Source organism: Prionailurus bengalensis, chromosome B3, assembly GCF_016509475.1.
Source record: "Prionailurus bengalensis isolate Pbe53 chromosome B3, Fcat_Pben_1.1_paternal_pri, whole genome shotgun sequence".
Lineage (NCBI taxonomy): Eukaryota > Metazoa > Chordata > Mammalia > Carnivora > Felidae > Prionailurus > Prionailurus bengalensis.
In genome coordinates this window covers 29,878,742-29,895,459 of record NC_057355.1, presented here as the reverse complement: position 1 = coordinate 29,895,459, position 16,718 = coordinate 29,878,742, and the positions used below count along the sequence as shown (strand labels likewise).

At 38.0% G+C, this 16,718-nt stretch overlaps 1 protein-coding gene across 3 annotated transcripts in view; it reads left to right on the top strand.

Annotated features, from left to right (window-relative positions):
- Positions 1-16,718, top strand: part of SCAPER (S-phase cyclin A associated protein in the ER) — a 535,605-nt gene that overhangs the window by 90,955 nt on the left and 427,932 nt on the right. For all 3 annotated transcript variants that reach the window (XM_043554938.1, XM_043554936.1, XM_043554937.1), the window contains exons 7-8: positions 8,597-8,713; positions 10,844-11,004. In XM_043554938.1, coding sequence (XP_043410873.1) covers positions 8,597-8,713; positions 10,844-11,004 — 278 coding nt within the window. The remainder of the gene's footprint in view (positions 1-8,596; positions 8,714-10,843; positions 11,005-16,718) is intronic.

Below are 16,718 nucleotides of genomic sequence, written 5' to 3'. Positions count from 1 at the left end.
TGCAGTGTGGGGAGGTTGAAGTGCAGCAGTATAGATTATAGATTATGGCTATTCAGACTGGAATAGTAGCAACAGGGAGAGTTGAGAGATAACTCCAGAGATAGATGATCAACTAGACTTAGTATTATTTTGGTTATGTGCAAAGGCAGAAGAACAATTTATTACTCAGTTAAGCTTATAAGTGAAAACTGAGCCATTGTGAACTGGACCAAGTCACTTGAAGCTACGATGGTACCTTTTTACCCAGAGAAAACAGGCCTAGGCTCCTCTTTCCCTTGGATTTAACTGTGGTTCAGTTTCTATAAGTGGAATCATTCGGTACAGAACATGTTTTTTGTCCTATCCTGAGGTATCAGCCCCATGAAGGAATGAGGAGACTAAAGGTATCCCAAGAGACAAGTCCAGGAAGGCTTGATCCCCAGGAAACCAAATTCAGGGAAACCATGATGTGTTGATTTTTTTAACATTTTTGTTCCTCATAATAAAAAAAAAATTGTTTTTAATTCGTGTGTAGTTAACATACAGTGTTATGTTAGTTTCAGCTGTACGATATAGCAATTCAACAATTCTGTACATTATTTAGTACTCATCAAGATAAGTGTAATCTTAATCCCCTTTACCTATTTCACCCATCCCTGCCCTTACCTCTGGTGACCATTGTTTGTTCTCTGCAGTTAAGAGTCTGTTTTTTGTTTTTCCCTTTTGTTTTGTTTCTTAAATTCCACATTTGAGTGAAATCATATGGTATTTGTCTTTCTCTGACTGCGTATCTCATAATGAAAGTTTTTGATATGGTGTTTTTGGTACTTGATTTACCCACACTCCCTGGGTGAGTCAAGCCTAGTTGTCTGTGTTTGTACCAAACAACTTCACACTTAACCCTGGATAATAGGTAAGTAGATTTGTGGGGGCAAGGGATGTGCATTCCCTCACTGGGTTGAACCAAGTTAAGGGATCATCATGCTGATTTGGGATTGGTGGCTCTATTGTTTTTGTGAAGATAAGCAGAAGAAAGCAGGTTCCAAGAAAATGGAAAAGATATACCCAGAGAATCAGGAAACAAGAAATCATGTGGACTTTGAGAGCGTCAGAGTGTTGCTTTAAAGCCTCTCTCTTCTTGGTCTTATCCTCATGAGTCTTGATTCTAGTTTTTTTCCCACCTTGGATGTCCTTGACCTTGTACATTTTATATCCTTGCAATAAATCTTTATTTTCTTCTTTCCTTTTTTTAAAATTTTTTTTTTTTAATTTTTTTTTCAACGTTTATTTATTTTTGGGACAGAGAGAGACAGAGCATGAACGGGGGAGGGGCAGAGAGAGAGGGAGACACAGAATCGGAAACAGGCTCCAGGCTCTGAGCCATCAGCCCAGAGCCCGACACGGGGCTCGAACTCACGGACCGCGAGATCGTGACCTGGCTGAAGTCGGACGCTTAACCGACTGCGCCACCCAGGCGCCCCTAAAATTTCTTTTTAAAATTTATTTTTAATATCATTTATTGTTAAATTAGCTAAAATAACAGTGTACAGTGTGCTCTTGGTTTTGGGGGTAGATTCCTATGATTCATCACTTACTTATAACACCCAGTGCTTATCCCAGCAAGTGCCCATCACCCATTTTCCCCTCTCCCCCACTCTCCCATCAACCCTGTTTGTTCTCTGTATTTAAGAGTTTCTTATCATTTGCCTCTCTGTTTTTATCTTATTTTTCCTTCCCTTCCTCTATGTTCATCTTATTTCGCCTAGCATAATACACCCTAGTTCCATCCACATTGTTGCAAATGGCAAGATTTCATTCTTTTTGATCACTAATATTCCATTGTACAGTAAAACCTTGGTTTGTGAGGATAATTCATTACGGAAACATGCTTGTAATCCAAAGCACTTGTATATCAAAGCAAATTTCCCCTTAAATAATGAAAACTCCACAGATGTTTCATTTCACAGCCCAAAAATATTCATATAAAAATGATTGCAATACTATAATATAATGCAAAATAATAAAATACAAAATATAAAGAAAAATAAATTAACCTGCATTTACCTTCAAAAACCTTCATAACTGGTGTGAGGAAGACAAGAAAGAGGAAGGTTATTGTGTAGGACGACTTTCACTATCAATGGAATCAATGCTATCTGTTGGCTCAGTGGAATCTTTTACTTTTCATGCAACTTTAACAAGGAATCTATCCAATGATGCTTGCTTTTGCCTCCTTTTGAGGGTTTCATGCAAATGTGACATTGCATTGTTGTTAAACAGATTCATTGCTTGCACTGCTAACAGCCTTATTTGGGTAGTACTTTTCTGCAAAACTTTGCATTGTTTCCCACATTTTACACATCTCCTTAATCTCATTTGAAGTGAGGAATTCTTCTGCCTTCTTTTCTTCCTCCTCTGCAGACAAGATGCAGACACAGACTTACAAAATCTTGTACTTTTGGCCAGTCGCATACCTTGTTTGTGCTTCTTGATTTCTTTCTTAACTTCTATCATAATCATTTCCTCCTTCTTACTGCCTTTCTTTTCAACCTTTTTCTGCATGGGAGCCATTGTGCGCCCTTGCATGGATGTTAACGACAGTACAGTATGAATAAACTCTTGTCATATATGGTATTTAATGTAACTGGCAATAAGGCAGCAGAGGAAAGGGTCTATATATGCAGGCAGCCTGACCTAGAATGAAGCAAAGCATTCCTAAGCTTACTCTTATATGGAAAAACAAAGGACTGTCCATAGGTCCTTGAAGTAACAAAAAATACACTAGTACCAATTCTGGGCACCTTCCAGTGTTCTGAAAAATCACTGATTTCTGCTAAACACCGCAGCCTGAGACTGAGCATTCGAGCATGGGCGACAATAACCCACAATCCTACAGCAGGAGAGGGAGAGAACCAGTTCTGATCATGTGATATACAGCATCCCATAATACTTGTATCACAAAACTGCTTATCAAGTGAAAATTTATTAGAAATTTTTGGGGGCGCCTGGGTGGCGCAGTCGGTTGAGTGTCCGACTTCAGCTCAGGTCACGATCTTGCGGTCCGTGAGTTTGAGCCCCGCGTCGGGCTCTGGGCTAATGGCTTAGAGCCTGGAGCCTGCTTCCGATTCTGTGTCTCCTTCTCTCTCTGCCCCTCCCCCCTTCATGCTCTGTCTCTCTCTGTCTCAAAAATAAACGTTAAAAAAAAATAAAAAAAAAATTTTTTTTGCTCATCTTGTTGAACACTCAATAGAACAAGTTACTTGCAAAATCCAAGATTTAACTGTATGTGTGTGTGTGTGTGTGTGTGTGTGTGTACATATATATATATATGTATATACACACACATATACATATATATACGTATATACATAGACACACACACACATATATATATATATATATATATACACATATATATATATATGCATGCCACATCTTCCTTATCCATTCATAAAACAGTGGACATGTGGGCTATTTCCATAATTTGGTTATTGTTGATAGTGCTACTGTAAACATTGGGGTGCATGTGTCCCTTCAAAGCAGCATTTTTGTATCCTTTGGATAAATACCTTGTAGTGCAATTGTGGGGTCATAGAGTAGCTCTATTTTTAATTTATAAGGAACCTCTATACTGTTTTCCAGAGTGGTGCCACCAGTTTGCATTCCCACTAGCAGTGCAAAAGTGCTTCCCTTTCTCTGCCTCCTCATCAACATCTGTTGTTTCCTGAGTTGTTAATTTTAGCTATTCTGACAGGTGTGAGGTGGTATCTCTTTGTGGTTTTGATTTTCCTAATGATGAGTGATGTTAAGCATATTTTCATGTGTCTGTTAGCCATCTGATTTCTTCTTTGGAAAAGTATCTATGTCTCTTACCCATTTCTTCACTGGATTATTTGTTTTGGGGGTATTGAATTTGATAAGTTCTTTATAGGTTTTTGGCTACTAACCCTTTATCTGATATGTCATTTACAAATATTTTCTCTCATTCCGTCAGTTGCCTTTTAGTTTTGTTGATTGTTTCCTTCACTGTGCAGAAGCTTTTTATCTTGATGAGGTCCCAATAGTTCATGTTTGCTTTTGTTTCCATTGCCTCTGTAGACATTCTAGTAAGAAGTTGCTGTGGCCGAGGTCAAAGAGGTTGTTGCCTGTGTTCTTCTCTGGGATTTTGATGGTTTCCTGTCTTATATTTAGGTCTTTCATCCATTTTGAGTTTATTTTTGTGTATGGTGTAAGAAAGTGGTCCAGGTTCATTCTTCTGCATGCCACTGTCCAGTTTTTCCAACACCATTTGCTGAAGAGACTGTCTTTTTTCCATTGGATATTCTTTCCTGCTTTGTTGAAGATTAGTTGGCCATACGTTTGTGGGTACATTTCTGGGTTTTCTATTCTGTTCCATTGATCTATGTGTCTGTTTCTGTGCTAGTACCATACTGTTTTGATGATTCCAGCTTTGAAATACAGCTTAAAGTCTGGAATTGTGATGCCTCCAGCTTTGGATTTCTTTTTCAATATTACTTTGGCTCTTCGGGGTCTTTACTGGTTCTATACACATTTTAGAATTGTTTGTTCTGGCTCTGTGAAGAATATTGGTATTATTTTAATAGGGGTTGCATTGAATGTATAGATTGCTTATAGTGTCAACATTTTAAGAATATTTTTCTCCCAGTCCATGAGCATGGTATATTTTTCCATTTCATATCTTCAATTTGTTTCATAAGCTCTTTATAGTTTTCAGCACATAGATCTTTTACCTTTTTGGTTAGGTTTATTCCTTGGTATTTTATGATTTTTTTTTTTTTAATTTTAAATTTTTTTTTTTCAACGTTTATTTATTTTTGGGACAGAGAGAGACAGAGCATGAACGGGGGAGGGGCAGAGAGAGAAGGAGACACAGAATCGGAAGCAGGCTCCAGGCTCTGAGCCATCAGCCCAGAGCCTGACGCGGGGCTCGAACTCCCGGACCGCGAGATCGTGACCTGGCTGAAGTCGGACGCTTAACTGACTGCGCCACCCAGGCGCCCCGGTATTTTATGATTTTTGATGCAATTGTGAAGGGGATCGATTCCTTCTCTTTCTGTTGGTTATCGGTGTATAGTAATGCAACTGATTTCTGTACATTGATTTTATATCCTGCGACTTTGCTGAATTCATGTAACAGTTCTAACAGTTTATTGGTGGAGTCTTTTGTGTTTTCCATGTAGAGTATCACTGGGACATCTCTTTTTATCTTAACCGCTTATCAGCATATATACTCTTTGCTTCTTGAGGCAGCTTTTAGATATAGAAAACAACCTTAAATTCCCTGTATATGGCATTACCCATCTTCTGTTCCTCAAATCAAGCATCAAAATTCATTTCATTTAGACTTGAGATTTAAATGTAAAAACTGCAATATTTATATATTTTTATTTTGGGTAAGAATTCTTTTTTTTTATTAAATATGAAATTTATTGTCAAGTTGGTTTCCATACAACACCCAGTGCTCATGCCAACAGGTTCCCTCCTCAGTACCCATCACCGGCCCTCCCCTGCCTCCCACCCCCCATCAACCCTCAGTTTGTTCTCAGTTTTTAAGAGTCTCTTATGTTTTGGCTCCCTCCCTCTCTAACCTCTTTCTTTTTTTTCCCTTCTGCTCCCCCATGGTCTTCTGTTAAGTTTCTCAGGATTCACATAAGAGTGAAAACATATGGTATCTGTCTTTCTCTGTATGACTTATTTCACTTAGCATAACACTCTCCAGTTCCATCCATGTTGCTACAAAAGGCCATATTTCATTGTTTCTCATTGCCATGTAGTATTCCATTGTGTATATAAACCATTTTTCAGTTGATGAACATTTAGGCTCTTTCCATAATTTGGCTATTATTGAAAGTGCTGCTATAAACATTGGGGTACAAGTGCCCCTATGCATCAGCACTCCTGTATCCCTTGGGTAAATTCCTAGCAGTGCTGTTGCTGGGTCATAGAGTAGATCTATTTTTAATTTTTTGAGGAAGCTCCACACTGTTTTCCAGAGCGGCTGCACCAGTTTGCATTCCCACCAACAGTGCAAGAGGGTTCCCGTTTCTCCACATCCTCTCCAGCATCTATAGTCTTCTGATTTGTTCATTTTGGCTACTCTGACTGGCGTGAGGTGGTATCTGAGTGTGGTTTTCATTTGTATTCCCCTGATGAGGAGTGGCGTTGAGCATCTTTTCATGTGCCTGTTGGCTATCTGGATCTCTTCTTTAGAGAAGTGTCTATTAATGTTTTCTGCCCATTTCTTCACTGGATTATTTGTTTTTCGGGTGTGGAGTTTGGTGAGCTCTTTATAGATTTTGGATACTAGCCCTTTGTCTGATATGTCATTGGGAAATATCTTTTCCCATTCCGTTGGCTGACTTTTAGTGTTGTTGATTGTTTCCTTTGCAGTGCAGAAGCTTTTTATCTCCTTGGGGTCCCAGTAGTTCATTTTTGCTTTTAATTCCCTTGCCTTTGGAGATGCGTCAAGTAAGAAATTGCTGCAGCTGAGGTCAGAGAGGTTTCTTCCTGCTTTCTCCTCTAGGGTTTTGATGGTTTTCTGGCTCACATTCAGGTCCCCAGTGACCGAGGTGAGCTCTGTCTTCCGGGGCTCAGCAACTCTCCCTCCTGTTGTCCTCTCGCCCTCCCCGCTCTCTGAGAGCAGAGCTGATGACTTTTAACCCTCCAGAGGTTAAGTCCCTGTGGCTGTTAGAACTCAGGCAGTCCGGCCCCTCTGCTTTTGCAAGGCAGACTCACGGGTGCTCTGCCTTATTGGGAGGGCTGCCCCTCCACCGCCTCGGCTCCCTCCCGCCAGTCCATGTAGCGCGCACCGCCTCTCCGCCCTTCCTACCCTCTTCCATGGGTCTCTTGTCTATGCTTGGCTCTGGAGAGTCCGTTCTGATAATCTTCTGGTGGTTTTCTGGGTTATTTAGGCAGGCGTGTGGGTGGAATCTAAGCGATCAGCAGGACGCTGTGAGCCCAGCATCCTGCTATGCTGCCATCATTGGGAGTTCAGGATTGTAAGAATTCTATAAGACTAAAGCAGAAACCACAAAGGAAAGTATTAATAGGCTTGATTTTTTTTAAATGTTTATTTATTTTTGAGACAGAGAGAGACAGAGCATGAACGGGGGAGGGTCAGAGAGAGAGGGAGACACAGAATCTGAAGCAGGCTCCAGGCTCTGAGCTGTCAGCACAGAGCCTGTCGCGGAGCTCCAACTCACACACCAGGAGATCATGACCTGAGCCGAAGTCGGCTGCTTAACCGACTGAGCCACCCAGGCGCCCCTAATAGGCTTGATTTAATAGAAATAAAATATGCCTTTCCACATAAAAGAAAATCAAAAATAAAATTCGAATTTAAATAATTCTGTCATCTGTGCCAAAGGATTGGTAGCCATAATAGTAATAATAATAGTAGTAGTAAATGATTTCAAATTAAGGAGAAAATGATGCAGATTCCACTGGAAAAAATGACAAAAGCTACCAACATTCAAATCCTAAAAGAAGACATTTAAATGGGTGGTAAGAAATTTCAGCTTCACTAGTAGTGATAATAAAAATAAATAAGTTCAAAAACAAAAACAAATATTTTGCTAATGAATTTTTAAAAAATAAACACCGTTACTAAAATTTGTATAAGAAAATGAACTTGTCACATACTGAAACTCTAGCACAGAAGTCAGCAAACTTTTCCTGTAAAGTGCCAAGTAATAATTATTTTAGACTTTGCAAGCAGTGCTGTCTCTCCCAAGCCATTGACGTTTCTAAAATAAGATACTGTTGACAAGGTTCAAGGGAAATGGACACTTTTTATCTGGCTGAGTTATAATTTGTTAGAACCTTTCTGAAAGGTGATTTGACAATAAATTGTCAAAAGCTTTAGACTTTATTTGGATAATCTTTTATCTGAATTTTCTTGTTTTCTAACAACAAATGTCAGTTTTTAATGTGACAAGAAAATCGCAACCACTAGATTGAATGCAGAGTAAGAGAGGAGATTCTGAGAGTTATGGAGGTTCCCATTGAGGGCATTAGGGATAGTGAAAATGCTGCCTTAGGAAAACACTTTAGTAAAAATTGTGCATCCTGTCAAGGTTTGGGGAACAGTGAAGAAGAAGTTAGCTTTCCCAGCAAAGAGAAAGGAAATGTTTATGTTCCCACTCCCGTGTAGAAAAAAGGAGACTTCATATTTTCCTGTGTATTCTTCATTTAACCCTCTCATTCTGTTTTTCTGTCTTGATCTCTGTTCTACACACTTAGTTTTCCAGGGCATCATACACCAGTTTAGTTGTGTAAGTAGGCTCAATTAATACCATTTTCTTTTTAATGTGTTTTTAGCTGGGTATATGGAGACTTTTAAAACCTAAGTAGTGTATCTCATATCTTTGTAACCCCAAAGCCCATTTTAGATGTTACTGTGCTGCAGTGGGTGGAAAATCCTGGACCATGTGTCATCTGTGTTCCTTCCTGGTAATATGGTAACTTGCCAGTAAACAGTACTCTAGGGAAAAATTGTGACCTGATTATGTTTTCACCCAGTAACAGCCAGAAAAAAGATGAAAAATTTTTCTTTTTTCTCTGTTAATTTAATCTGTTGTATGTCTTGAATTGACAGACCAACTTCTTTGGCATGGGAAGTAAAGAAGATGTCTCCAGGACGTCATGTGATTCCAAGTCCATCAACAGATAGAATAAGTGTAACATCAAATGCTCGAAGAAGTTTAAATTTTGGGTGAGACAAACTCAAAAAAGCCTACTAAGGCTTACATTACAGTAAATTATTTTCTGTGAATAATACAGTATTATACAACTGATATTTCACTTAAAAAAAATCCATGTATATGTTTGTGTATATGTTTGAAATTGTTTGAATCAAAAGTTTAAAAAATCCAGTAAAGTTTAACTTTTTGAAGATTTTATAAAATGTAATATATTCAAATAGGATCCAAAAATTAAAATTCATAAACATATTTCATGCTAAATGATTCATAACATGAACTGGCAATTTCTTTATAACAAAAGATCTAAATGTATATCATAAGCTATGTTACTGTCATGAAATTACATCTTTATGCATTGTAATCCCATCAGTGCAGTTTTATAATTGTTATTTTATGCAGTTATATTTTAAATCAATAGAAGAAAAGTTATAAAGAAAAAAGACATTTATATATTTTTTTGTATTTATTACCTATGTAGTTACTTTTGTTAATGCTCTTTATATCTTAGTGTGGATTCAGGTTACTGTCTATTTTTCTTTCATTTTGGCCTGAAGGACCCCCTTTAGTATGTCTTGTTGGGCAGTTTTTCTCAGTTTTTATTTTGAAACTATATTAATTTGTCCTTTAGTTTTAGAAGGATAGTTTTGTAGTGCATAGAATTCTTGGTTGAAAATCTTTTTCTTTCAGGACTTTGAATATGTTCTTTGATAGTGTCTTCTATGTCAATATATTGACAAATTAATGTACATTTATATTATTAAAAGATAAGAGTTTCAAAATAAAATATTTAACTTATATATGTATATTTTTTAAAGGTCCCCATTTAACTGAAATTTTCTTTTAAACTGAATTAATGAGAGGTTTTATATCATCCCTGTTCCCATACAATATATTATATTAAATTAATGAAGTATTAGACCAACATAAATTTTTAAATATATTTGACTTAAATTGTTATTGTATGGTACTCTGTATATGTGGATACACACACACACACACACACACACACACACACAATTAAAATTTAAATATATTAAGCATATATTTAAAATTTTAACTTTTTGGGGGAAAAGTCAAGCAGTTTTAGGATGCCTAGGTGGCTCAGTCGGTTAAGTGCCTGGCTTTCACTCAGGTAATGATCTAGTGGTTTGTGAGTTCGAGCCCTGAGTCAGGGTCTGTGCTGATAGCTTGGAACCTGGAGCCTGCTTGGGATTCTCTCTCTCCCTCTCTCTCTCTGCCCCTCCCCTGCTTGTGCTCGCTCTCTCTTTCTCTCTCAAAAAAAAAAAAAAACATTAAAAAAAAAGAAACAGTTTTGAAATGAGTTAAATTTATTTAAATAGACATGACGTAAATAGTGATAGTGACATTTATATAGCCAAATCAGTAGGGAGTAAAATGTTGCACTGATTTTTTTTTTTTTTCTTCTTCAGATATAGGGGAGAAAGAGAGTACATAAGTAGGGGAGGGACAGAGAGAGAGGGAGGGAGAGAATCTTAAGGCTCCATGCTCAGTGTGGAGCCCAATGCAGCGCTCAATGTCACCACTGTAAGATCATGACCTGAGCCGATATCAAGAGTTGGATGCTTAACTGACTGAGTACCCATGTGTCCCCTACATTGCTTTTTTATTTGGAAACATTTCAGGTTCTTTTTTTTTTAATCAGGCGTATTCCATTTCTTTTTTATTGACTGCATAATATTTCATCATATATATTTTTTCACTTTTTAAATTTTTTCTCAAATTTTTTATCTTTTATAATGTAAATATTTAATATGTAAATATTAAATACCACACTACTGCACAAGCCATGGGCCAAATGAGAAATCAAATGGCAAATCAAAATATGTCTCAAAAGAAAAAGAAAATCCAATATTCCAAAACCTATGGGATGCAGCAAAAGCAGATGTTAGAGCGAAATTTATGCTACAAATGTTTGTGTTAAGAGAAAAGGTTGACATAAACAATATTACACCACAAGGAACTAGAAAAAGAAGAAACTTAGTCAAAATTTACTAGAGGAAGGAAATAACAAAAATCAGAAATAAATAAAACAGAGACCAGAATAATATTAAGTATGTATTTAAAGTTTAAAAAATTTTAACTTTTATATTTGATTTAATAATGCAGAATTTTCTCCATAGGGGTTCACCTGGCACAGTAGCTGCTCCCCGTCTGGCTCCCACAGGTGTCAGTTGGGCTGACAAGGTAAAGGCTCATCACACAGGCTCCCCTGCTTCTTCAGATGTATCACCTGCCCAGTCTTGTCCACCAATAACAGTGCAGAAGACTTCCCGCAAAAATGGCAAGTGACATTGAATCAACCTTTTTATGTGGTAGACAGGTGGAAGGCTATGGAATTTTACTTATTTTATTTAAAACTGGTGCTAATAGTATTGCATATTTACCTTTTGTATCATTTATGTGATATTAATTTGCCTTGAAATAATCTTAAAATAATAAAATAATCTTTGCAGATCATTCTAATCTCAGGTTTGCTCTGTGTAAACTTGAAGGAGAGTGATTCTTTAAAAAAAATTTTTTTTTAATGTTTATTTTTGAGGGAAAGAGAGAGAGAGACTGAGTGCGAGTGGGGCAAGGGCAGAGAGAGAGGGAGACACAGAATCCGAAGCACGCTCCAGGCTCTGAGCTGTCAGCACAGAGCTTGATGTGGAGCTCCAGCTTACGAGCCATGAGGTCATGACCTGAGCTGAAGTTGGACACTTAACTGACTGAACCACTCAGGCACCCCAAAAGAGAGTGATTCTTTTGTTAATTCATTTGTAAGATCCTTTATAACTCTTTTGACTTAAATAGAAAAAAAATGACTACTAGTTCATTCCCTAGGCAGTATACTCTTTTTGTGTCACTACTTCATTTCATTAATATTTGAATACTGTTTTGGTACTAAAAATGATATTCTTATCTTTGCTTACACATTTGTTTTCTATGCCATCAGAATAATTAAGGGGCACAAATAAATGTAAGGACTGTTATTCCAAGGACCTGTTTATCCCATAAGAATTTCCTTCATGGACTTTGACAAAAGTGGTGTTTGTACTTTATCATACAAAACCTAGAGTATACAATGCAGAAGCAGAGGTCATGGGAAGGTATTTTAAGAAGAAACTAGAGTCAACCTTGATTTGGGAAGATCAATGTTGATACAATGGGGAGGATAGGCACCATGAGGGATGACTGGGGACTAGGGAGTAAGATGTCTGTTTACTTTTAAAGTTTTTATTTATTTATTTTGAGAGAGAGAGAGTGAGAATACATGTACGCTCACATGGGGAAGGAGTAGAGAGAGAGGGAGAAAGAGAATCCCAAGCAGGCTTCGTGCCATCAGTGAGAACCCGATTCAGGGCTTGATTTCACTAACCGGGAGATCGTGACCTGAGCCGTGATCAAAAGTCAGACACTTGGGGCGCCTGGGTGGCGCAGTCAGTTAAGCGTCCGACTTCAGCCAGGTCACGATCTCGCGGTCCGGGAGTTCGAGCCCCGCGTCAGGCTCTGGGCTGATGGCTCAGAGCCTGGAGCCAGTTTCCGATTCTGTGTCTCCCTCTCTCTCTGCCCCTCCCCCGTTCATGCTCTGTCTCTCTCTGTCCCAAAAATAAATAAACGTTGAAAAAAAAATTTTTTTTAAAAAGTCAGACACTTAACCAACTGAGCCACCCAGGGGCCCCTGGGATTGAGATTCTTATTAATCAGAAAGAGAAGTAATGAAAATGAGAAATATATCAGATCTAACTGGAATCTCTTTTGGAACACAAACATTATCTTGTCTCTTTTAACTGAAAGTAGTCTGAACTTAGAACATAAAAAATAAAAACTGGTTGTTTAATGTAAAAAAAAAAGATCTTCCTTCATAAAGCCTTTTTATTTAGACATCAAGAATGAATTTTTTTTTTAATTTTAAACATTTACTAAGTTGTGCTAAACTTCTGATATATAGAAATGTATATCCACATAACTATATATATACACACATATAAATTATATCAATAGTAATATTTTGAGCTTTACCTATGAAATTAATTTTATTTTTGGTCAAATATTTCATCTGTATAATAAACCTAATCTGTTCATCAGAACCTTAAATCCATCTGAGGTAAGGAATATAATCCTGGGTAGGACTTGGATATGGTAGTAGAATGGTCAGAACTGCCCCTAGCCCATACAGGATGCCTTGGTACAGTTTAGAAAAGGGAGTCTGAGTGGATACAGTCATACACCCATAAACTTGGCTTGGTGAGTAGAGCCTGGCAGCATTTCAGCTCTCACTGTCTCAGCCTGGTGCCCTTATGCAGGGCATAACCTGCATATAGGTGGCAGTCCTGGAAGGAGCTGCTCAGTGGTAGAGTGAGCAGAAAGTGGTGATCAGGCCACCCTTGTACTGCTTTACTCCTGTCTGAAAAAGATTCAGTTTGGCTGAGTTTGGCCAGATAGGGGGTCCCTTCTGCTCCTTCAAGCCACTTCTGTTGATTTGGTTGAAGAGGGAGATCTTGAAATGGAAGAAGATCATTTTCATGTTCAGGTGTGCACATGGATATGCAGCATCCAAATGGTTTTTCAGGGCCCCATCTTAAGAAATAACCCATGGTTCATTTGTGATTTCAAAAAATTATGCTGTCAAGCTGACAGTAGGTGAGCTGTAATTTCTCTCTTTAACTCTCCTTAACCTTTAAGTACAAACCATAAGGAAGGCGTGTTCTAAAACTACTAAGATGAATTCATCACTAGGAGTGGGAGATCAAACCATTGCTCTTGGAGCCTTGTCTTGACTGCCTTTAACCCTGGGTATGTGGAGAGGCTGAGGGGAGAAGAGAGGAGCCAGTGGGCAATCTCTAGGCCATGCTCTCACCTTAGGCACGCGGGCCAGAGGCTCAGGGTGGTGGATTTCTCCAGCCAACCCCTTGGCAAGGCAGGTGCCCTAGGTCTACGTCTACCAGGCTGTTGCCGAGGGCTCCACCGGGTCCTCCCACTCTATCTGCTACTTCAGGGCAGCCACGAGGCCATTGGGCCCAGGGACATACTTGTGCCTGGGCTGCCCCTCCCCCAACCTCGAGTGAAGTTTTTGTATATCTATAGAGGCTTGGATTTTAGAATAATACTAAGTAATCGTGAATTTGTGTTATAAGTTAAGGAGTAACTTCAGAATACTGCTTTCTCCTTTCTTTAGTGAAAGATCCCTTTGGAGCTTCTTGGTTCAGAAAGAAATGTTTTATTGGAGATAGCAAAGGCATTGCCACCTTTGCATTATGGATATTCTTTTTCCCATTTTTGTCTCAGTAAGGTGTGTTGACCTATTTCAAATAATACTTCTTACTCTTACCCATTATGTTGCCTTTGGTTTCTCTATACAGACTGAGTAGTAGTAATGGTAGTAGTAGTAGTGGAAAATTGAGAGTAGTCATGAGTTCTTTCTTCTAGGAGAAGGTAGGAAAATGTGGGATCATCAAGTTTAGCTTTTTGTATTGTGAAAGAGTCTGAGAAAAATGTGTTGCATCATAATTGGAAAAAATATCTTAAAAGAATCATGATATTGGCATATATGATGGTTTTGTTTAAAGCATTACTCTCAGATTACTCTCATAAATATAAGTGTGACTCATTTGGTTGGGATGAAATGAAAGATCTTGATTATAACTAGGCTTAAAGTATCCATGTTCATATATAAGCAAATTTTGTTTTTGACTACTTTGGTCTCGGGGTTTGGGGTTTTGACGCACTTTTATGAAAGTGAATTATGGTGCATATAATTTTTTTTCTTTTCATGTGTTTACCATTTTAAATGTCTTATTTGATGAAACATCTGTGCAAGTCACTGTTTTTTAATGGGTTGTCTTTTTCTTATTGAGATTTGAGAATTTTTTTTTTTGGTTATTTTATTTTATTTTATTTTTCTCAACAGAATAATTTTATTTTTTTAAATTTACATCCAAATTAGTTAGCATGTAGTGCAACAATGATTTCAGGAGTAGATTCCTTAATGCCCCTTGCCCATTTAGCCTATCCCTCCTCCCACAACCCCTCCAGTAACCTTCTGTTTATTCTCCATATTTATGAGTCTCTTATGTTTTGTCCCTCTCCCTGTTTTTATATCATTTTTGTTTCCCTTCCCTTATGTTCATCTGTTTTGTCTCTTAAAGTCCTCATATGAATGTAGTCATGATTTTTGTCTTTCTCTAATTTCACTTAGTGAAATTAGATACCCTCCAGTTCCATCCACGTAACTGCAAATGGCAAGATTTCATTCTTTTTGATTGCCGAGTAATATTCCATTGAATATATATAGACCACATCTTCTTTGTCCATTCATCCATTGATGAACATTTGGGCTCTTTCCATACTTTGGCCATTGTTGGTAGTGCTGCTATAAACTTGGGGGTGCATGTGTCTCTTCGAAACAGCACACCTATATCCCTTGGATAAATGCCTAGTAGTGCAATTGGTGGGTCATAAGGTAGTTCTATTTTTAGTTTTTTGAGGAACCTCCATATTGTTTTCCAGAGTGGCTGCACCAGGTTGCATTCCCACCAACAATGCAAAAGAGATCCTCTTTCTCCGCATCCTCACCAACATCTGTTGTTACCTGAGTTGTTAATGTGAGCCATTTTGACAGGTGTGAGGTGGTATCTCATTGTGGTTTAGATTTGTATTTCCCTGATGATGAGTGATGTGGAGCATTTTTTCATGTGTCAGTTGGCCATCTGGATGTCTTCTTTGGAGAAGTGTCTATTCACGTCTTTTGCCCATTTCTTCACTGGATTATTTGTTTTTTGGGTGTTGAGTTTGATAAGCTCTTTATAGATTTTGGATACTAACCCTTTATGTGATATGTCATTTGAAGCTATCTTCTCCCATTCTGTTGGTTGCCTTTTAGTTTTGCTGATTGCTTCCTTTGCTGTGCAGAAGCTTTTTATTTTGATGAGGTCCCATTAGTTCATTTATGCTTTTGTTTCCCTTGACACTGGAGACGTGTTGAGTAAGAAGTTGCTGCGGGCAAGATCAAAGAGGTTTTTGCCTGCTTCCTCCTCAAGGATTTTGATGGCTTCCTGTCTTACATTTAGGTCTTTTAACCATTTTGAGTTTATTTTTGTGTATGGTGTAAGAAAGTGGTCCAGGTTCATTTTTCTGCATGTCACTGTCCAGTTTTCCCAGCACCAGTTGCTGAAGAGACTGTCTTTATTCCATTGAATATTCTTTCCTGCTTTGTCAAAGACTAGTTGGCTATACGTTTGTGGGTCCATTTCTGGGTTCTCTCTTCTGTTCCATTGATCTGAGTGTCTGTTCTTGTGCCAGTACCACACTGTCTTAATGATTACAGCTTTGTAATATAGTTTGAAGTCCGGGTTTGTGATGCCTGCTGCTTTGGTTTTCTTTTTCAAGATTGCTTTGGCTATTTGGGGTCTTTTCTGGTTCCATAAAAATTGTAGGATTATTTGTTCTAGCTCTGTGAAGAATGCTGGTGTTATTTTGATAGGGATTGCATTGAATATGTAGATTGCTTTGGGTAGTATTGACATTTTAACAATATTTGTTCTTCCTATCCAGGAGCATGGAATCTTTTTCCATTTTTTTTGTGTCTTCTCCAATTTCTTTCATAAGCTTTGTATAGTTTTCAGTGTGTAGATTTTTCACCTCTTTGGTTAGATTTATTCCTAGGTATTTTATGGTTTTTGGTGCAACTGTAAATGGGATCAATTCCCTGATGTCTCTTTCTGTCACTTTATTGTTGGTGTATGGGAATGCAACTGATTTCTGTGCATTGATTTTATATCCTGCAACTTTACTGAATTCATGAATCAGTGCTAGCAGGGTTTTTTTTTTTGTGGAATCTTCAGGGTTTTCTATATAGAGTATCATGTCATCTGCGAAGAGCAAATGTTTGACCTCCTCCTGGCCGATTTGGATGCCTTTTATTTCTTTGTGTTGTCTGCTTACAGAGGCTAAGGGTTCCAATACTATGTTGAATAACAGTGGCGAGAGTGGACATCCCTGTCTTGTTCCTGACCT